Source organism: Pinus tabuliformis, chromosome 2_1 (genome assembly GCF_031772625.1).
Source record: "Pinus tabuliformis cultivar Carrire ecotype Pingquan chromosome 2_1, CPIR1, whole genome shotgun sequence".
In the NCBI taxonomy this organism is placed as follows: Eukaryota; Viridiplantae; Streptophyta; class Pinopsida; order Pinales; family Pinaceae; genus Pinus; species Pinus tabuliformis.
Window position 1 is genome coordinate 679,153,617 of NC_142299.1, and position 24,076 is coordinate 679,177,692.

General features: G+C 37.3%; 1 protein-coding gene across 1 annotated transcript in view; it reads right to left on the reverse strand.

The window, feature by feature from the left end:
- LOC149202434 (uncharacterized) overlaps window positions 1-19,400 on the reverse strand; it is a 44,717-nt gene extending 25,317 nt beyond the window's left edge. Inside the window, exons 1-3 of the mRNA XM_089401586.1 lie at window positions 17,839-19,400; window positions 15,785-17,633; window positions 13,559-15,394 (exon numbers count right to left, since the gene is read on the reverse strand). Coding sequence (XP_089257712.1) covers window positions 13,559-15,394; window positions 15,785-17,633; window positions 17,839-19,400 — 5,247 coding nt within the window. The remainder of the gene's footprint in view (window positions 1-13,558; window positions 15,395-15,784; window positions 17,634-17,838) is intronic.
- Between the last annotated feature and the right edge of the window lie 4,676 nt (window positions 19,401-24,076).

Genomic DNA, 24,076 nt, shown 5'->3' on the forward strand with positions numbered 1-24,076 from the left:
TTACAAAGGAGGAAAGTATGAGTGGTGATAGACTCACACCAATTGCAGAATGTCATGGTGACAATATTTTGTGCAACAGATTTCCCCCTAAAGTGTGAAGTCTGTAATAGATGAGGATAGCATTTGTCATCTAAGAAGAGTGAAGTACTTTATCATTTCAAGGATCATTCTGTGGACACCCCAATTGGAACCTCTAAAAACATTCAATACAAAATATATATATGTGAACATATCATCGCTGAGGTAGGCATTCCCATGCTCATATCAAAACTGATTAGAAAACTAACTAAACTGCTCTGATACAGAAATGATTTTGTAATACATCACAAGCATAGACATATGTAGACACAGTATGGGCGCACCATCTATTTATGAATGGTCCGCTGTATAATTAATAACAAAATTCCTCGCAGCTTGGATGGTGGAAACTAGATCCAGGGTCTTGATTTCTACTTCCCAAACTAGTACGATTCTATCCATGTGAATGAATCTGTCGAAATCGAACATGGTACAAACCACTTGATTACCAGTCAATGATGTGAACTGTTAACAAGTGTGAGAGAAACCACCAGTAATGTTAATGGCTCTCAAAGTACTCAGTACAATCCATGTAATGTGAATAGATGAGCTAATGTCGAACATGTCATAGAATCCTTTGATCGAAGGTCAATGATGCAACCTATCGTCGAAGGTGAGAAACCTGCCATTAGGGCATGCAAATTCCAAGGTACTGACAATTTCTAAATCATCTTTCTAGATAATGAGCTGAAGTCGATAGAAAGTGATCTGTCGTAGGCAGGCCCACAACATGAAATCATAGATCAAGTTTGAAGAAATATATTTGGCAAGGACTAACTCAGGGATGGTCAAGATGGATGACAGATATTTTGTAGATGAATGGTTTATTTGAACTGACCTCTTGAACACATAACAACACTGTAGATGGTTTGGTGACAATTGACCCAAAGCTAATACCCAGAAACTAGCTGAAGACTTTTGATACAGTTTGATTAACTGTTAGGCAAAGGATTTACCAACCCAGGTGAATAAAAAGTGTCATGTGCAAGAGTGGTTATATGCTTTTCTAAAACACAAAGCATAACAAACAGGTTCATTTTTTTCTCTTTTCCCCCACCATTTCTGGCGAGTACCTCTTTATTTTTGACAAGCTTGAGGAGGATAACATTTTCTTGGTTATAAGCTCATCCTTCGGATGAGTCCAACTTAGTTTAAAATTCGAACCCTAAGAAGGAGTGGTTTGTTCCTATTTAAAATTGAACAGGTCCTTTACTATTTAATTTTAACGAGTCTAGTATAGGAAAAACTCGGTGTTTTTCAATTTTAGGGAGTTAGAAGAAAAACTTAAGAAAACTCCATGGATGTCCTTCTTCATAAATTCGTGTCTCCCAAGCCCAAAAAAGTATAAAATAATACTTGAGAGAACAGCTTGACCATTACGATCAAGGAGTACTTTTCATAATTAGTGGCCCTGATATGAAAAAGTAAAAAAGTGATCGAAGACATGTCGTTTATAACCAATATCGAACTTGAAACGACAAAAGTCCAGCAATCTTTTCATGTTTATACGGTCAGAAAAGAGTTGTAAGTGGACCGTCCTTTTAATTCCGTTTTAACGAGTTTAAAAAGGAAAAGCTCGGAAATCTTTTCGTATTCTATGAGTCCAAAAAGAGCTTAAAGATGACTCCAATGTTTTTTGTTGAAAATTATCAATTTTCCCTAAACAATCCAATATCCTACACAAAAAATGAAAACATTACTCGTACATATTTAAGATAAATAAAAATGCATCAAAAAGTTACCTTTTGAAAGTAAAAAATAAATAAATTAAAAATTCATTTATTCAAAAAAGCTTATAAAAAGGGATTTTGTAAATTCTTTTTTACCATTTGACTTTGAAGTGAGAAGAGAGAGCTTTTGGGTAAGAAACTTCCTGTGAAGATTGCAGAAAATCCGTCTGTTGGAATCGCGAACTGTTAGCTCCAAGTAACCCACATCATCTTTATCTTGCATTTCAACTGTTTGCATTTCATTTTAGGGCTTTAAATTTTATTTTTTTAAAGGAAAATTTGATTAAAAATCCGCTTGCGGGGGTCCACAGGTGCAACTTACGACGCCTGCGGACCCCGACTTTTTTCTACAAAGGAAAGAGTCATAGTTCCGCACCTGTCACTATGGAAGAGTGTGGACCTACGCACTGTCCCTAACTATCAGGTGCAGACCCCGCGAAATAGGTTTCAAAACTTCAATTTTTTCCATTTCCGCCCAAAAATTTTTGAACTAAATTGTTCTAATATGTCTTTTGTGCAATGTAAGACATACAAAATGCTTATTTGGAGGGAACGCGAGAACGAAGATGTGGTCCTAGCCGCAATAAATCATCAACCCACATAGGATGCATTGAGAGCATGCAGACTATTTAAATTCTGGGCCATACCTGGCATGAGGGCCCAAGTAGACTTCTTGTAATGGCTGGTGGACAGGTCGAACATATAGGACCAGTGTTTCATGATTGGTAGCCACCAGCTCGAAATTGAGCTGGAGGACATATATTTTTTGAGTGGCCATTCTGTCGCTAGTCTCAGATTAGAGTTTTGCAATGAACAAACAACAAACAAATGGATCAATATCAAAACTATTGCCCATCCTAAACTTAAGGTTATCGCGTTCACTGTCACCAGACTCTGCAGAAGCACAGCACTTCATGTAGCTACCAAATCCCAAATGCGAATGGTAGTAGACTGTTATCGAGGCACCATATTCAACTGGTGCGAAGCTATGTTGGCGAATGTGAAAGGCAAACTAACTAGAGCAAAGAATGGACAATTAAAAAACTTTGGATATGGTTTCCTAGTTGTGAGCTTTGGTCTAGAGAGGGTCCCGATGTTGGTCCCACAGTAGCTTTCCATTGACGTTGGACTTCCCCGAGAGCCTAAGATAATGTGTTGGGTTGCAGTTATGGCCCGTCATCCTGAGGAGGGTTCAGAGGTTGTTCGATTTCTCCTGAGTATTTTCGTTGGTTGGGGAACCAACTTTTCGTGATTCAGGATTTTCCATATCCTGGGATGGATTATTGTGGTGACCTAGACATGACTCTCCCACCAGGAGAGCAGTGGGATGATTCAGGTAAAATCATTCTTAACATTTTCTAAGTTTTAACTATTTTTTTTCTGTTTCTAAATCATCCAAAACTGATAATAAAAAGTTTCAAATGTAGATGTGGGTCCACGGCGACCAGCCGCTCTCCAGCCCTATGAGAGGAGACACCCAGCTGCAGCAGTACTGGCCCCACAGGACCAATCTATAGAGACCCTGACCGAATTGGAAAATCATCTAGAGCATTTGACAACATATATTCCAGAGACTAGCATATATGATATTCCACTTAGGTTACAGCGTTATGTGATTGGGGTCCCAAGACGTTTCAGGAGGTTCCTTTGTAGGGTGGCCCGAGCAGTGGTTTCTTATCGTGATCATCACCAGTAATAGGATGATCACTTTTGTAGACTCACACGACATTTTATATCTTTTTGTATTATCATTTTTGCCGATCATAAGGTTTTTTTCAACCTATGATCGAGGACGATGCATATTTGACACACTTCTATGCTATGATATATCACTATTACTGGCTATCTTATATAACATGTTATGGAATGTTTTTAAATTTACTGTTTGATTATTACAAATGTCTTTTTAAGATTCGAGAAGCAACTGCATCTGCTAATGTATTTAAATATCTTGGAATATGCTGATATTCAATGTAGTCAAATTCATGTTCCAAGAGACGAACTCTAAAAAATAATCTTAATAACACTGGACTTCTAATGGCATAAACTTTGTTAAGCTGTAATACAACGAGTTCAAAATCTAACCTAACAATCAAACTCTGAATCCTGAATAAGATGGATTCAGATAATAACTCAATCACAGCACTATAATCTGCAATATTGTTCATTGTTTGATTGAGGCTTACCCCATGCATAGATACCAACTCATCAGAGGGTGAATAGATAACCCAAGCTACGGAAGAAATGTTTCGTGTACTATGAAAAGCACCATTAGCGAAACCAATGTATGTTTGAAGAGACGTTGACATCTACAATATCAAGATTAAAATCAAGATAAGAAGGATTAATGATAAAAAGACTATCTAAACTAGGCATACATTTCTAATCTGAACACACCAACTAGAAAGAAACTAATCTAACAAAAATCTCCACACCCAGATTTAAGCATAATATCTCTCTTCAGATAAAGACCATTTCTGGGTTTACCCAAAGAGACACCGTTAAAATCTACCAATTCATAGGCCACTTTTGCTTAAAAATATAAGGACCATGCCACATAGGTACAAATTTTCTAGCCCCTAGCTTATCGTTTGCTTGATCGTATAGTAAGACTAGGTCTCCTTCCGAAAAATTACGAGGTGTAATATTTCGATCGTACTGAGATTTTATTCATTTGGCATGATTTTTGATTGCTAATGCAACGTCACGTCGATTCTCATCTAGCTGAGCTAAGTACAACAAGCGTTTCTCCTCTTTGGAAGTGGCTAGGAGTAATTCTATGGGTATTTGCAATGACATAATTTCGCATTCAATGGGTAACACTGCTTCCAAACCGTAAACCAGTTGAAAAGGAGTGAAATCAGTTGATGTTTTTACTGAGGTTCGATATGCCCAAAGTGCTGAAAATAACATGTTATGCCAATTCGACCTATGAATACCAATGATTCATCAGATCATAGTGACTAGAACTTTATTGATAGCTTCAACCAGACCATTAGCCTGTGGGTAATATGGAGTAGAGCTATCATACGCAGGCCAAGTTGATCTGTTAGTTTAGTCATCATGATGTTTCGAAAATGGCTTCCATGATCAGTAATAATCGCTCAAGGAACACCGAATCTAGCAATTATATGATTGATAACGAAAGTTGTAGCAGTTTTGTCATCTGTTGAAAATGTAGGCATCACCTCAGCCCACTTAGTAAAATAATCTACTACAAGGATGATATATGCATGCCCTCCGACCGAGTGAAGGTTACATGTAATAAAATCAATGCCCCACTTTACGAAAGGACCGACGACAATTATAGGGTGGAGAGGAGCAGGTGGAGCACACATCTAACGATCAAAAATTTGATAATTGTGGCATTTCCGGACCGCATAGATACAATCTTTAAATAAAGATGGCCAGAAATAACCAGCGTGCAATATCTTTTGGGCTATGGCATACCCAGACATATGACTTCCACATGCTCCAAATTGACAGTCATTAAGAACCCTTTCAGCTTCTTCATGAGTTAAACAACGTCGGAAAACAGAATCTGCCCCACAACGATAGAGTGTATCACCAATAATATTGTATTGCTGGGATTGGAAACGTATTTTTCTTCACTAAGATCGTGAGATTTCAGGCCGAAAAGATTGGGTTTGGAGATAAACAATGATATCTCCATACCATGGATCAATAGTACTAATAAGAGACAATGATTCATCCGCAATGGGCTCTTCTGCCACAATTTCAGTATCAGCACGCGAGAAATCACACATCAATTCTGCAAAAACCAAATATTTCTTTGCCTTGGATTTTTCAAATTCCAAGTCAAATTCCTGCAGGATAACTATCCATTTGGAATACTTGCCCCCTAGCAATTGTTTGGTCAAAATATAGATCATAGGGTTACAGTCAGAAATTACTGTAGTTTTGCATAATAAGATGTAATGACAAAATATTTGGACATCTTGAATAGCTGCCAAGGCAAATTTCTCCACATGCAAATATTTAAGCTCAATCAAATTCAAAGTTCGACTAAGATAGTAAATCACATGTTCACTGTTGAATTCATCTTCCTGAACTAAAACCATCCCAATGGTGGAATGAGAAGCGGCGAGGTACAAAAAGTAATCATGGTTGTAGTTGGGAGGATGCAATAATGGTGCATGGGTCAACGCGTGTTTAAGTGCATCAAAAGATTTGTCAACTATCTCATCCCAAAAGAATGGAGTATTTTGTTTCAACAACCTAGTAAAACCTTTCGTTATCTCGGCGTAGTTAGGAATGAAACGACGTAAAAAGTTTGCTTTCCCTTGCAAACTTTGGAGTTGGCAAAGAGTCGAAGGAGGAGGTAATTTGACAATAGCTTCCACCTTCGAAGGATCGACACAAATGTCGGCTTTTAAAAAAACAAATCCCAGTAAATGACCCATTTCTATATAGAAAACACATTTGTGTGGATTCAGCCTAATTTGATAATGCCTACATCTCATAAAGATTGCTCGTAAATGAGTGAGATGATCGGCTCTACGTAATGAATGGGCAGGTAAATCATCGAGATAAGGCTGCACAATGTGCTTGATGTCATGAAATGCGTAAGACATAGCTCTTTGAAAAGTTTCTCCAGCGTTCTTCAATCCAAAAGGTAATTTGCAATAAGCAAATGTCCCCCATGGAAAAATGAAAGCCGTTTTTGGTTGATCAGCAGGGAGTATGTTGATTTGATTGTAACCAGAAAAACCATCCATAAAGGAGAACATTTCACTGCCAGCACAATCATCAATAATTTTATCGATACAGGGGGTTCGGTAATTTCCTTTAGGACAAGCTCGATTAATATCCCTATAATCGATACATATTCTTATCATTCCTTGCTTTTTTTAATAGGAACAGTAATCGATACCCAATCCGTTAAGGAAATTGGATAAATGAAACCTGCTCGAAGTAATTTCTCAACTTAAGCTTTAAAAGCAGCAACTTTTCGTGCATGTATCTAACGTAAACGTTGTTAGACTGGTTTAGCATCCGGGTAAGTTTTAATTTCATGGACAACAATTAATGGGTCGATTCCTGGAATTTCTTCATATGACCAGGCAAACACGTCACGAAATTCTTGAAATAGGGCTTTATAAGTTTGGAGTTCATTGTCTGTACAGGAAGCACCTATATGAATGTTTTCAATAATTCTCGGTTTAACTGAAATGTCAATAGGAACCATCGAGAGATATTTCCCAAATTTAACTCAGAATCAGGATGTTGCAATGGATTTTGTGGTTCTTTGACATAATCATTGTAAAAATACATGAAAAATGATTTTCAAAATGATCAAGCTCAGGTAGAAATGAAGATCGATGTTGAAGATCTTCCCTTGGTAAATCATCAACAGACAAAAGTTCACAAATCTACTCATCAATATGAATAGGATCAGAAAATGTTGTTGAATCTGAGGTTGATATTGAAAGTGATTCTCCATGGACCACATTCATTGGATCAATTTCAGTTGAACAAGGGTCAGAAAACGACTGTACTGCCTAATATGCAATTTCAGAGGGACTCAAAGGCATCACACTACCAAATGAGTCCACCTCAGACTCAGAAGGTACGATCCAAGGATCATCAAAAGTAATAGTGTTTGATGAAATCATACGAATAGTAGCAGTAGAAGGCGATACATTAGGAGGAGGAAAGGAAAAAGTTCCTAGTAAACCAGAATCTTTAATCAATCCTACCCCAACATCCTTGTAAGGGGTAGTTGCTTTACCAACATGTTGAATACTTTTAGAAGAGGTTGGGTCGGATAAAAAATAAGTCAGCTGGTCTATGGTAACGATCTTTCCATTATGAGGAAACTTGATAAGTCGAAAGACTGATGAAACAACAGCAGTCATAGCGTAAGACCAACTACGACCCAAGAGAAGGTTGTAATCTAGAGGGGCATCAACCACTTCCACATCTAGATTTACAGTTTTGCCTTCAACCCCTATAGGTAAATCCTGTAAAATGCTAAAAGGATGGAACCTACGGCCATCAAAAGCCTTTAGAATCATCGGGGACTGATTGAATGTAGGAGAACCAAGCGATCTCCAACATTTGATCGACATAATACACATAGAAGCTCCCTCATCAATTACAGTACTAAGGCAAGGTCTGTTTTTGACTAACATTGGAATCTGGAAAGCCATTTGATGAGGTAGGTGAGGTGTACTATTCTTTAAATCAAATATTATAAGGTTCGAATCCTGAATATCAATAGCTCCTATAGCTGACAATAGTAATTTACGTTGTGCTGGACATGATTGCAGCACCTCCAAAGCTGACATTGTTGAAGGGGAAATAGCTAAGTATTCAACAATGCTATAGTTCTGAGCAACTCTCACATGTGGATTGAAAGATGACTTCAAATTATACCTTTAGCAGGTGGTTTGATTACTAATTCTGGGTTAGGTTTCTCGATCTGTAGCAGATCAGAACCAGAAGGAGTTGAAGTTGATGGGTTTGCATTAGAAGCTTTTGCTTCCATACCACCAGTAGGACTTTTACTACTATAATCTTGCGATCGCATCGCAATCCTAAAATGAGACATCATCATTATGGGTTCTTCTAAGGAATTTGAGGAAGAACCAATCATATTACTATCGTGACTAGGAAAAGGATCCTTCAAGACAGTAGGCATTTGAGAACCTTTGACGATTTTCAAAACTTCAGCTCGATGTGGGCAGTCTCTTGTAAAATTCTCCTCGCCACAAATGAGACAAGGATAGTGAGGTTTACGTTTCTTGTCAGTAGATTCAGTTTTATCTGATTTCTCTTTTGAGTTTTGTTTATTTTTCTTCTTCCCCTTCTTTTTAGCGCCGGATTTTGATTTGGTCATAGATGATTCCATGACATGAATATCAGCAGGAATTTCAGCGGAAGAGTCTCCTATCGGGGAATCTGGTAAAGTTATAATAGGAGAAGAATTCTTTGAAGATTTCTTCTTGCTTTCGGTACTAACTGAACCAATCATACCATCAGTGGCATGAGACCCTAAAGGAGCTGCAGTTATTTGTTTTTGTTTCGAAAGGTCGGGGATTTTTTTCATGTAAAGTACTCGACTGTGTATAAATGAGTTCAAGGCACTGAGCTTGAGCAATTTATTGCTCTTTAGTAACAACTCTTTCCTTAGCTACATATTTAGTGATTTTAGGTAATAATGATTTAACGAACCATTCTGCTAAAATTTGATCCAGAATAAAAACTTTCACTAAACATCATCTACGTCAATTGTTGAATTGAGACTTCTGTGATCCATAACAGTTATAAGAAGAGCTTCGGCATAAATCACATATAGAAAGACCTTTGTCGACGCGTTTCGAACCAACAGGTGTGGTTCATTGTTAGGACAAGTTGAAGAAACAGATCCAGCTTAGTGTGTTAAATAGTCTGAGCAGGGACTCCAATGGCTAAATCGAACAATGGCTACTTTTGACCTTAGGACCCAGGTCAAATTATTATTCATTAATTTAATATTATTATTATTTTTAATATTAATACAAAAAATATTTTTAATGGTTAGTTTTTTAAAAAATTAATTAATAATTATATATATAAGTTATAAAATTAGGTTAAAAAAAATAATAAATAATAAATAAATAAATAAAATACTTTTAGAGGTTAGTTTAAGAAGATAATTTACTTATTTATTTAAATTATTATATAATAATATGTTGTTAAGGACGAGAATAATTTCAAGTAATTTATTTATTTATTTATTAATATATATATATATATATATATATATATATATATATATATATATATATATATATATATATATATAAAGTTAGGGTTAAAAAATATAAATAAATAATTTAAATGGTTAGTTAGAAAGGTAATTTATTTAATTAAATTAAATTATTTATTATTATATATTAATAATATAGTCTTAATATAGGTAAAAAAAAATTTAATTAAATTATTTATTAAATATAATTAATATTATATTGGTAATATAGTCTTGATATTAATATATTAATAATATTAATAGTCAAATTATTATTTATTAGTTTAATATTATTATTATTAAGGTTATGATTATCAAATCCAAGAAGGACACTTATGCTAATTTTATGTATGACAATAATAACTTGGAGGAAGTGTATTCTTACAAGTACCTAGGAATTGATATTCATCACAAGCTCAACTGGAACCATAGCATTGAGGAAAGGATTAATGGGGGGTGGAAAGCTTACTATGGTCTTGAAAATAATTGTAAAATTGCAAACCTTGTAATGTGGGATAAAAAGAAGTTCCTCTTTGAAACTTTAGTCACTCCTGTTATCTTATATGGCTGTGAGGTTTGGGGTTGCAGCATCTCCAGAGAATCATGGAGAAAGATTGAGCAAATCCAGAAGCGTTTTATAACTTATAACCTGAAAATTAAAAGTAATACACCCTATCCTATTCTCCTTATAGAAGCAGGTCTTTCCCCTATTGAGAGCCTAGCTATGCTTAGGTTTCTGTTGTACAAGCACAAAATCAGTAACATAAACGATCATAGACTTCCTAAGCTAGCTTTAAATTCTAGCCAAAACCACCTAAGGCTCAATTGAGGGTGGAATAAAGACACAAGGGCCTGGTTAAACTATTGGGAGATCAACGAAAATGATGCATTGCAAAACATAAATAACATTAAAGATATTGTTACTTCTAAGTTCAAAGAAAAAATGTGGTGTGAGAAAGACTTAGCGGCTAAAAGAAAATTAAGTTATTATAAGCAGGTTATCAACCCCACCCTAGAAGATCAAAAGTATCTCTCTATTTTAACTAGCTCAAAGAAGAAAATTAATATAGCAAAGATTAGAACGAATTCTCATGAGCTCCATAGTGAAACAGGTCGTTGGGCAGTTCCTAAAACGCCATGGATGGAAAGGATCTGCCATATATGTAAGAATAGGAACATCAAGGATGAAAACCACTTCCTCTTAGAGTGCCCTGCGTATAACCACATTAGATCTCAGTTTCACAATCTTTGTTACAATACTGACCTTCCTAGCCTTTTACAATGTCAAAATTATAGTGAGTTCGGGAGGCTTCTCTCCAAGCTTTTTGAGCATAGGAATAAAATCTTAAATCAAAATAGATAATTTGTTTCTTTAGGTCCGATAGACCATTATTTGGTCTCAGCGGACGTTAACCATCATCATCATCATCATCATTATTCTTATTTATGGAAATAAGTTAAATTAGGTAGAAATATATAGGTAAATAAAATAATTTTAATGGTTAGTTTTAAAAACTTTAATATAGTTTATTTATTTAAATTATTTATTAATAATTATATATATATATATATATATATATATATATATATAATATATATATATATATATATATATATATATATATATATATATATATATATATATAGATATATATATATATATATATATATATATATTAAAGAAATAATATTAGGTTATTAAGATAAAAGTTAGGTGAGAATTAGTTAAATTGAGGACCTAACTTTTTTACAAACAAGGTAAATGAAAGAGGTTATTTAAATCAAATAAATAATAATAATATATCTTCGTTAATAGGAAAATAAATAAATAAATAAATAAAATAAAATAAAATAAAAAATAAAAATAAATAAATATAATAATAATAATAATAAGTAAAAGAAATTATTATTTATGATAATAAATACCAATATCAATCAGGGAAAACAGAGCGACACAAAATACACAGGAGAAGAATTGAAAAGAGTCCAGAGCAAGAAGGAGGAACCATAGGAGGTAGGAAGGCTCCAGGGGAATGACGAAAGAGAAAAAGATGAAAAAGGGGGGGGGGGAGGGACTAAGATGAAAGGGCAGGGATCCAACATCTACTAATCTTCCAGCCGTCATCTCTATTGAGATTGTTAGGCCTTCTTTCGATCTCAATAGCTTCCCTGAGTTTACGATGATGGAACATGGCAACTTTGGCAACAACCTTAGCCTCCTCAATACTAACGTGATGTTTGGTCTTATCCACATGCTCTGCTAGCGCTGAAGACTTGGTTCTCCCATGTCTTAGGTCAACTGCATGTTCGCTAATCCTCTGATGGATGGAGCGCCCTGTTTCCCCGATGTAGGGGGTCCCACACGAACAAGGGATCAAGTAGACACCCTTCATGTCCTTGGGGTTAACGGGATCTTTAACCGATCGGAGCGAATTACGAATTCCCTCTTCTTTTAGACCCCTCAAAACTATTCGTAATTCCCTCTGATCGGTTAAAGATCCCGTTAACCCCAAGGACATGAAGGGTGTCTACTTGATCCCTTGTTCATGTGGGACCCCCTACATCGGGGAAACATGGCGTTCCATCCATCAGAGGATTAGCGAGCATGCAGCTGACCTAAGACATGGGAACCAAGTCTTCAGCGCTAGCAGAGCATGTGGATAAGACCAAACATCACGTTAGTATCGAGGAGGCTAAGGTTGTTGCCAAAGTTGCCATGTTCCATCATCGTAAACTTAGGGAAGCTATTGAGATCGAAAGAAGGCCTAACAATCTCAATAGAGATGACGGCTGGAAGATCAGTAGATGTTGGATCCCTGCCCTTTCATCTTAGTCTCCCTCCCCCCTCTTTCATCTTTTTCGCTTCCGTCATTCCCCTGGAGCCTTCCTACCTCCTATGGTTCCTCCTTCTTGCTCTGGACTCTTTTCAATCCTTCTCCTGTGTATTTTGTGTCACTCCATTTTCCCTGATTGATATTGGTATTTATTATCATAAATAATAATTTCTTTTACTTATTATTATTATTATTATTATATTTATTTATTTTTATTTTTCATTTTATTTTATTTTATTCATTTATTTATTTATTTTTATTTTTATTTATTTATTTATTTAATTTTATTTTTTCCTGAAGATATATTATTATTATTTATTTGATTTAACTAACCTCTTTCATTTACCTTGTTTGTAAAAAAGTTAGGTCCTCAATTTAACTAATTCCCACCTAACTTTTATCTTAATAACCTAATATTATTTCTTTAATCTATATATATATATATATATATATATATATATATATATATATATATATATATATATATATATATATATATATATATATATAATTATTAATAAATAATTTAAATAAATAAACTATATTAAAGTTTTTAAAACTAACCATTAAAATTATTTTATTTTTTTTTTTCCGGAGAAAATAATCAAAACTTTTTATTAATGGTATAAAAAGTTACATTTTTCGGATAAGCATCATCGAACCACCAAGAAGTGGTATCTAAACTGATAGGTCTGTTCCCTATTTTAGAACTGTGAACAGAGAGAAGAGGGACCCATAGTCAACCTCCAACTTACAAAACCAAAAGTAAAAACGTAAGCAGAGGATCTGAAACTGTCGCTAGTGAGCAAAATTAACTGTTCTGGTTCTCTGAATCCATACAGAAAACTTCTTCATGATCCATTTTGAAAGGACTATGTGGCCTCCTTCATATAAACATATAAACAGCCACGAATATACTGTAAACTTTTTTATGAATGTACAGGATGCAAAAACTCTGTTTCAGCATTTTATGAATGTACAGGATGCAGGAAAAAAACTCTGTTTCAGCATATTGTGTGAGAGATATAAAGAACGCGTCCCTCCTGAAGATGACACCATGGAAAGAAGATGACCATAAAGCATAAACGAGTTTCAGCTGTGAAATGTATTAGAAAAAACCATCAAAGAGGCGGAGCAAAAGGAGGCAGCTGTGATGTGGTAACCTGCCCCTGACATGTTTCTTCTATAGACCAACTCCCCGTCGCTTGCTGAAGGCCATTTTTTGAAAGCTGGTCTGCTGATGCATTGTGTTCTCTGTAAATATGGCAAATAGAACAGTTGTTAAAATGAGATTTTAGAGAAACTATATCATCTAGGATAGTCTTCAATATCTGGTTTTGACACATGGAATTGCCATTAACCCATTTGACAGCGTTCATGGAGTCACCAAAGATTTGAATGGACAAGATATTCTTTTTTAAAGCCCAGCACATGAGGAGACGTAATGCAGACATTTCTGCATAATTATTTGATCCTTGACCCAGACCCACAGAAGCTTTAAAAGACTGATCGTGGTTCAAATGAATACATATTCCAGCACCTGCCCTGTTTTCTTGGGATGCACCGTCGAAGAAAGCCCAAGGAGAACCTTCCTTTATCGCTGGAGGACTGTTTCGATTTTGTGCACTTTTTGGTTCAGGAGGAGGGATAGAAGAGTATATGGCCACACAGGTTGATGCAGTTGTTGTTGTGGTTATGGCCTGGTCTTGAAATATGCTATTATTCCTTGCAAGCCATACACCCCAGAAAAAGATTGGGGGGAGGTTTCTGAGGTTACCATCGGGGTGGTTGTTCCACCAATTTCTCCACGCATCTTCTAATGGAGCGTTTCCCCAGTGGACTTTTAATTTTAACAGATCTGTTATCTCTCCCCAAATTTTTAAGGAAACAGCGCAGGTTGTGAAAAGATGGTTAATCGTTTCCTCATTCGCCTTGCAGAGAGGACATCTCCCCGGCCCTATGAAGAATCTGGACTGAAGAGTGTCCCATGTTGGGATTTTCCTCTTCAACATACACCATAGAAAGATCCTGGATTTCAAAGGACATTTGAGTTTCCATAAATTTTTCGACCACCACTCCGCGGCAGACCATCCTTTCTTCTCCATCAGGAAAGAGTAACCCTCTTTTGGAAAATAATTTCCTGTTTTTCCATGTGCCCACATCAGCTTGTCATGTTCATTATTTATTCTAACATGGGAGCGATGGAGTTCTTCAACATACGAGGACCATTCAGGATGCCATCTAATATTTAATCCAAGGTCTTCGGCACTTTTCCATGCCTGTCCCCATATGTTTGACTGACCCACTTTCTCCACTTGATTTAGAGTGAAAATGCCTCTACTTCCCAAATGTCTCAAGAGGCCAGGGGAGAGGGCAAATGATTCGTTACAGCCAACCCAAGGATCCCTACCAATTTTTACATTATTCCCATCGCCCACTTTCCACGCCAAACCCTGTTCTATCACTGAGAAGGCTTCAATTGTTGCCTTCCATATTACTGAGGTCTGTTTCGACTTCTTCTCCTGACTTCGGATCCATTCTTCCAGGGGGGTTGGATCAATATATTTTCTTTTGATCACCCGGGTCCAAAGGTTTTCCATTGTGATAAGTCTCCATCCAGATTTTGCTGCCAATGAAAGGCTGAATTCTGGTAGTCTCTTGATACCCCATCCGCCCCACTCCTTTGGTCTGGCAATCTTGTCCCATGCCACCCAAGGGAGAACAGATTTTTCATTTGAGCCTGCCCATAAAAATCTGCAACAGAGCCTTCTGATCTTCTCCATTATGCCCTTTGGGATCCAAGTTAGAGCAGCCCAATAAACAGGAATGGCCAATAAGACAGATTTTAGAAGTGTCGTTCTTCCTGCTCTCGAAAGCCATCTAAAGCTCCAATGTGATATTCTTGCTTCAATCTTTGCTATGAGCCAATTCCAGTCCTCATTTTTGTAAGCATCCGGTTTTAACCAGAAGCCCAGGTATTTAAAAGGAGAGGCCAAAGGCTATAAATGGAAAGGGAAAAGATCGGACATTGTATTGCATTCTCTCCTGTTATATCCTGCAACACACACTTGTGATTTTCCATAATTTATCTGCATTCCTGTAGCTTTCATAAATAGATCAATAATAATTTTATATTCCTTGAGTTCGTCATAAGATCCATTAGAAAAAATCAGAATATCATCAACAAAGAGCAGGTGGGTGATATAGAGGTTTAAAGCCACCTCAATACCTTTTATCTTGTTTGTCCTTCTGACTTTGTGGATCAGTCTACTAAGTCCTTCTGCCACAAGCAGGAAGAGGAGAGGGGATAAGGGGCACCCTTGTCTGAGACCCCTTTGGCTTTTGAAAAAAGGGGATGCCGCTCCGTTGATCAGCACAGCAAAACTCACATTGGTAATGCATCCCATAATCCAGCTGGTGAAAGAGTAGTCAAAGCCCAAATGTGTGAGCAGCAATCTGATATATAGCCAGTTGATACGATCATATGCCTTTGAAAGGTCTATTTTAAGGACTACCCCTTTCTTCTTCTTTTGTTTGATGCTATGAAGAACCTCTTGGGCGACACCAATCGCCTCATGTATTTGCCTGCCGTCCAAGAAGCCAAATTGTTCCATTGAGATATTTCTGGACAGAATTGGAACAAGTCTTGTTGCTATCACTTTGGCGATGATTTTGTAAATGCAGTTACAAAGAGATATGGGTCTAAAGTCTTCAAAGGTCTCCGGCTCATCTTTTTTAGGAATCAGAGCGATGAAAGTTGAATTAAAGGGTTTGTATATTTCCCCTTTCAACCTCGATTCCTCCACTACTTCAGTGATATCAGACCCTATCTGATCAAAAAAATGAAGGAACAGTTCAATAGTCCAACCATCCGGACCAGGGCTTTTGTCCTTACCCATGCTTTTCATTGCCGCCTCAACCTCCTCCTTGGTGACAGGGCTTGATAGCTCAGCTGCTTCATCCTCCTCCAGGAAACTAGGAAAACATTGAGCTGTCCTCATAACCTCAGCTATTGTAGCCTCTCCTGAATCAGAAAAGGTTCTTTGGAAGTGCCTCTGACCCAATCCCGAAAGTTCTGAGAAAGTTTTTACCACCCTACCTTCCTCATCTTTAAGGCTCCAAATTGTGTTAGCAGATTTCCTCCCTTTTGCATAGTTATGGAAAAAACTTGTATTTTCATCTCCTGATTTTAGCCATATTGCTCTGCTCTTCAGTCTCCATTCCTCTTCCTTTGCTAGAAGGATCTGATTTTGGGCTTTTTCCAGAGAGAGGATTCGGTCCTTAGAGTCCTGCGTGGAGTATCCATCTGCATCAATGCTTTCCAATGACTTCAATTCCTCCCTGATTTTTAACAGATCTTCATTTTGCTGTTTTTGTCTTTCTTTTGCCCAAGAGATGGTTGCTTTCTTTAATCTCTTCAGATTTTCCATAAATAAGAAACTCTTACAGTCATTTGTAATTCTGTCAGGATGGATCCATGTGGATTTAAAAAGATTGATGAAAGAAGTTTCTTGCAGCCATGAGGAATTAAATTTGTAAGGTGCAGGAGGCTTTGGGGGGGGGAAAGAGAGATCCAAAAAAATCGGGAAATGATCAGAATTCCCGATCTCGTCAATCCATTGCCGAAAAAGAGGCACTCTTGTAATAAAGCCTTCAGAAATCAGAAACCGATCTAGCCTTTTTGCAATCCTGTCCTCCCCGGCTCGTCTGTTTCTCCAAGTAGGCTTTAAATTTATCGGGATTGGATCGATGAGTTTATTATCTGTAAGGGCTTGGAAGAAGAAGTCCGACAGGGGATCCTCCCTAGCTGAGGGACCCCATGCCTCTGCTCTGCCCAAAGAAAAATTAAGGTCCCCACCCACAACCATCAAGGGCTTGTTCATCAAAGATTTTGACAACAAATCTGTCCAGAAATGTTCCCTCCCTTGACATGGGCCATAAATATTTACAACCTGAAAGGAAGTAGGAAATTCTGGGCAGACTACTTCCATTCCCATAACATTCTTCAATCCCCACATGTTTAAACATTTTATTTTTCCTTCTCTATAGCCTATGGCTAGGCCCCCCGAATGGCCTGAGGAGTCAATAGCAGAGAAGGACCATCCTGGCAGCAATGTTTTCAGCACCAATTCCACCTCTTGTCCTTTCCCCAAGGTTTCTTGTAGGAAAAGGATGTCTGTTTTTGAGGTTTGAAGCCATTCCCTTAAAGCCAGTTTCTTGGGCTTGCTGGCTAAGCCCCTGCAATTCCATGAAGAAAAGATCATTTTTTAACATGTTCAGGGGTCTGCACTGCTCTAAGTACCCCAGGAATTGAGGATTGCTTCCCATCCGCCACATCGATTTTAGCTTTTAACTTAGCTTTTGAAATGTCTGATTTTCTTCCCCGCTTGCCCTTGTTCAATCCAGTAGTAGGCAGCTGACCAAGGCCACCAAGAGCCCCAACCTGCTCGGGCTTTGACCCCATTGATCTGAGGTTATAGGGACAAGGAGCACATTGAGACGGGGGGTGAGAGGAGGCCAGTTTTTATCACATTTTAGATTGAAAGAGCCCGTATCCGCATAAAGAGGTTCTATATCAGGGGCAGGCACTGGAGGTATCCCTTCCACAGAGTGTTTTACAGGATGTGCAACAGAAGCTGACTGAATATCATGCATGGAACCATTTGAGTTAATATGTTTTCGTGGAGTCAAAATAGGAGGATTCGAGCACTTTACCGTTTCCGCCTCGCGAGGTGAAATAGGTTCAGGCGAAAAGCTCCGGTCGACTTCCTTCCCTTCAGCATTTGGATGGGGGTCCACGGCTTGTGCTTCCTCGGATTTCTGTTCCTCCACAGAGAAAACCCCGTCTCGAAGTCCGCCGGAATCCATACCGTTCTCGGACAGAGGCGTCGAGCCATTCTTTTCCTGAAAAGTCTTTGCATGGGAATTTCTGGTTGTTCTCTGACCATTTTTCCTTCTGAATCGCCTCTGTCTTCTGTGCAGTGGGCACTCCTTGGCAAGGTGGCCATGAGCATGACATATATGACAGCGGAATGGCAAGCGTTCGTAATCCAGAAATTGTTCATAAATATAATCCTTATACTGAAGAGTAATCGTTTGCGCCAGACCCTTACTCAAATCAACATTTGCCAAGATGCGCGCCGTTGCCCTGATCTTTGTCTCCCTGAATGTCATATCCGCCTCCAAGTAAGATCCCAGTCTATTACCAATGGATTTGAAAACGGCCTCTGTCCATAGAAAAAAAGGAAGGCCCGGCGCCCGAATCCAAACTGGGAAGACTTCAGTATTTTCCTTAATAGCATCAAAGAGAGGGGTCCAGCGTTTCATCAGCACTGGAATGTTCCCAATGTACCAATTTTTCTCCAGGACCCAGTCGGCCGCTTCCTTTTCTTCAAATCTGAACAGAAACCAGCCTTTTACAAGGCATTGTGCCTCAAAACGTAAGGGGTTATCCTTAATGAAGCGATCTTCTCCCCATAACTGAAGATCCTCTGGAGAGAACTTCTTTCCTCTTGCCCGGCCAACAATAGTGCAGTCTGCAACCGTAAGGGTTTCATCAATTGATACTTCCATACCTAATACAAGGTTTCCCTCCAGTTTTTGTGACCCTATCGATTTTTGAGACTTCCTCTTCTCTCCCTTCTTTCTCAGAACTTCTTCAAAACCCCCGCACTCCTCAGGAGAATCCGGCCGAGCTATATCACTATGAGGCGCAGCCACCTTATCCGCCGAAGGTGTAGCACCAGTTATCAGACCTTCCGCCGCATCTCCCTCCTTATTTCTGCCAGAGACCCCCTGATTAGGAGCCGAAACATCCACTGCAACATCTGGTCCACCATGATGTAAAAATGGGGGAAAGTCCACCAGTGGAGGGTAATCCGTTCCATTAAGTTTTTTAACCCCAAAAAACTGTTCCACGTTTTTGGCAGATGTGTCCTTACCCCACATAGATAATATGTCTTCTAGAGCCGGGTCTAAGTCCACCAGTTCTTCTGGATTATCCATGGTTTGGGTAAAAACAAGAGGTAAAAACGACAGCAATGGCAGCAAGTTGACCAACGAAGCCCTATTCCAAAACACCGAGCCCGCAATCCAAAAAAACGCAACTGTCTGCGACTGTAACCTGGATCTCTGTTCTGTCCTCATCTGTGCCCTGTGTGCGGTTCCTCCCAATACCCGCGCTGCCACCGCCAAACCCTAACCAGACCCATCGCTCCTCACCCCTTAAAATTATTTTATTTACCTATATATTTCTACCTAATTTAACTTATTTCCATAAATAAGAATAATAATAATAATATTAAACTAATAAATAATAATTTGACTATTAATATTATTAATATATTAATATCAAGACTATATTACCAATATGTCCGCAAGGGGTAGCTCAAGTGGCAATGGCCGTGGAAATGAAATCTCACTGAATCGGAGATCTTTGGTTCAATTCTTGTGCTACCCTCCCTGGAAATGGGGTGAATAGCGCACATGTAAAAACTAAAAAATGAGAAGGTCCTATCTAAGCGTACAAAAAAAAAAAGACTATATTACCAATATAATATTAATTATATTTAATAAATAATTTAATTAAATTAAATAAATTACCTTTCTAACTAACCATTTAAGTTATTTATTTATATTTTTTAACCCTAACTTTATATATATATATATATATATATATATATATATATATATATATATATATATATATATATATATTAATAAATAAATTAATAAATTACTTGAAATTATTCTCGTCCTTAACAACATATTATTATATAATAATTTAAATAAATAAGTAAATTATCTTCTTAAACTAACCTCTAAAAGTATTTTATTTATTTATTTATCATTTATTTTATTTATTTTTTTTATTTTTATTTTTTATTTTTTTAACCTAATTTTATAACTTATATATATATATATATATATATATATATATATATATATATATATATATATATATATAATTATTAATTAATTTTTTAAAAAACTAACCATTAAAAATATTTTTTGTATTAATATTAAAAATAATAATAATATTAAATTAATGAATAATAATTTGACCTGGGTCCTAAGGTCAAAAGTAGCCGTTGTTCGATTTAGCCGTTGGAGTCTCTGCTCAGACTATTTAACATGCTAAGCTGGATCTGTTTCTTCAACTTGTCCTAACGATGAACCACAGTTGTTGGTTCGAAACGCGTCGACAAAGGTCTTTCTATATGTGATTTACGTCGAAGCTCTTCTTATAATCGTCTACGTCGCCATTCATGAATATGATTTGAAATATATGTGGACGTTGATTGTTTTAATGAAGTCAATAATTCCGTGCCATTGTCATATCTGACAGGAAATTGAAAATGAGTTAAGAAAGAAGTGGCTAACTGACTAAAATTATAAAAAGAAGCTCGCGGTAACTCAATGTACCACTTGGTAGCAAGACCAATCAGAGTGCGTTGAAAAAGACGCAAGTGAATTGAATCATTGATAATGGAATTAGATGCACACCAGAGGTGATAAGTCATCACATGGTTTGACAGATCCTCTCCTGATTTACCTTTAAACTTCGGGATATCACTGGGCAACTTATTCAGCATTGGCAGCCAAAATAGAAGATAATTAATTGGATCGTTTGTAAGGCGCGACAAATCAGGAAAGTCCAAAGTTGGAATAAATGGTAACTGATGGTTAGGGTCGTGAAAACCTTGGGTCATAAGACCAGCCCCAGGAGGAGGATATCTAGGATAACTTGGAATTGGATTTTCATTTGGAATATTATATCCTCCCGGAAAACCAGGATTAACCAGACCAAACTGGGGTTGTTGAGGTTGCTGATAAGTATATCCAGGGTACAGTTGATATTAGTAAATTGGGCTTTGCACAGCAGGACCAAATTGATACTGTCTCTCGTATGGTTGATAAGTTAATTTCAGTTGACTTGTGACAACTGTACTTGGACCAGGTTGTCCTACAGGCATCTGAACCGAAGTCTGAATTGTAGGTCCCGACTGTGGTAAAGAGGCTTGAGGAGTTGATGCAGGAACAGTAGAAACCAGAGTTTCCAATACTCCATAAGTAGGTGGGGTAGATTGAACAAAAGTTGTAGCAGTCGTTTGAGGTGGAGTTCGAGGTGAACTAGGTCGAGACTACAGAACCACACCAGGTGCAGAAGTTTGAATAGTAGGCTGGACAGGTTGTAGGGTTGGACAAGAAACAACAGGTTATCCAGATTGAGATGACAACTACACATTAGGTTACAAAATCTGTTGAGTTTGAGATGGATCCCACACCATGTTCATTCCTCGGTATGGACCAATTATAGGTTGAGCATATTGAGGACCATAACCGAGTTGAGCGTAGGGTTGATAATTGAGAGGTACATTTCCAGCTCCTTGTATGAATTGTTGAACAGAAGGTGGTTGGAAACCTTGAGTTGGGTACTAACATTGAGGTTGATAACCTTGAGGCACGTATTGAAACTAGGGTTGACTTTGAGGTACATATTGATACTCGGGTTGACCTTGAGGTATATGTTGAGTCTGGGGTTGACCTTGAGGTATGTACTGTCTCGAATGTATGTATTGTCCTTGAGGTTGCCCCCCAGGCAGTAACTGACTACCCTAAGGTTGCCCCCCAGGTGGTAATTGAGTACCTTGAAGTTGGCCCCCAGGGGGTAATTGACTACCTTGAGGTTGCGGATTTGGAATAGTACTAGACATCATAAGGATTTCTTCTACACTCAACGATTGAGTTCCGTTATTACCAGTTAATATCCCATGTTCAATTGGTTGAGGAGATGCTCTTGAAAAAGTACCAGTGAGTGACTGATACCCAAAAGGAATAGAAGGATCGCCATATAAAAATGTTTCCGGTGTTTGGAAAACATGGATGATCATTTTCACATATTCAATGGATGATAATAACCTCTAGGCGTAGGATGAAAAGGAACTTTAGGTGGTGAAAAACTAAGACCCGGATTTTCTAAAAATTTGGTCAATGAGATGTACCAAGTATCACTCCTAAAAGGATTGTAGAAAATTGATTCACGCTCCCTAAGTTCTAAAGTTGATTGATTTTCAGGGAGAGTTATATCTTCTTCCAGACTAACAAGTTCTTCAATAGAAATGAGTCCAAAAGGAAGATTTTGGGTAATGATACTTCCTACCCTAGGTGAACAAGGACCACTAGAATTTGGAGAAGCAAATCTTGAAGATGGAGTAGCAGCAGGTTCAGTTTCAGGCTTAGAAATTTCAGGTTCTTCACCTAATTCACTAGTAGAAGAAATACTACCAGTAACTTCAGAAAATGAAATTGGTTCAGAAATATACTCTGTTGCTTGAACTTGATAATCAAGATGAACAATTAAAGAAGACTCTTCTAAAACAAAAATTCCAATGGAACTCACTCACAAGAGATTCTTGATAGAACACGTGTAGATCTGGGTAGACACTAAAAGTCATAAATAAAAAACTAAACTTAACTGGATGAAAACATTTTAGTTTTTTCAAAATTTCTAACAGGTTCCATAGGCTTCCAGTAGAACTAGATGCAATGTTGCTCTGTCTACTAAGGGAAAAATGCAGAGAGATCCGCACTGTCTGTAAAAAGAGAGTGAGGTTCCCTGTAAACTTTGGAAAAAACAAAAAAAATTCAGATCCTAAAAATTACCCAATCCCACACACATCAAGAAAAAACTAGAAACAAGAACAAGTTTCCCAAGTCAAAGATAAAGGAAAATAAAAAACCCAAATTCAGTTCCCCAGTATGGTCGCCAATTTTTTGGCCGGATAAATCGTTCTTGTGAACAAGACCGATCTCCCTAGTATCAACAGATATCTAGCAACAAGCAGGACAAGCAAATCTACCTTTCTCTAAACATATTGTAATTCATTAATAAAAACTAAAGAGGTGCTTTAGACCCTACCTTAAGTCCAACGCTAGTTTGTGGCAGCCATGCTTCAACCGTTTGAAAGAGTTTCCTTTTGAGAACCTACAATCACAAACAAGCACACATCAAATAACACCTGCATAGCTAATATAATAAATCATATTCATCATGGTGATCAAGGAATCCATGAAATAAGCCATAAAACACGACTTATTGATAAAAATAAACTTGATTGTATTAACTTTGAAAATAGAAGAACTTTACAACCTTTGGTCCCTTGATGTTATACAAGCTCCTCCCAGGGTCTGAAACAGGAATCTCCTCTACTTTGACAAGCCTCACACTCTTCCGAATGAGATCAACAAGGTATGTAATCTTTCCTCACAAAGCTTGTCACACAGAATGAGTCGATCTTGCAGACAAGATAGACCTTCCTAGAATCTAAAGAGACCTAGTGACAAGCAAGCCAGTCAAAAACTGTCTTTCTCTAAATATTCATTTATAAACAAAGGCAAACAAGTGTTTAGGCCTACCTTGGGTCCAATGCAAGTTTTTGGAAGCCTCGCTCCTTTGATCCAAATGAGCTCCCTTGTTGCGAATCTGCAAACACAAACAAGAAAACAAATTAAATAGCACCTGAAAAGCCAATATCATAAAACATATTTAACATGAAGATCAAGGAATTCATGAAACAAATGACATAAGAAAATTTGTTGAGAAAAATGAATCTGATTGTATTAATTCAAATCATAGAATAACTTTACAAGTTGTGCCTTGATGTTGTACAAGCTCCTCC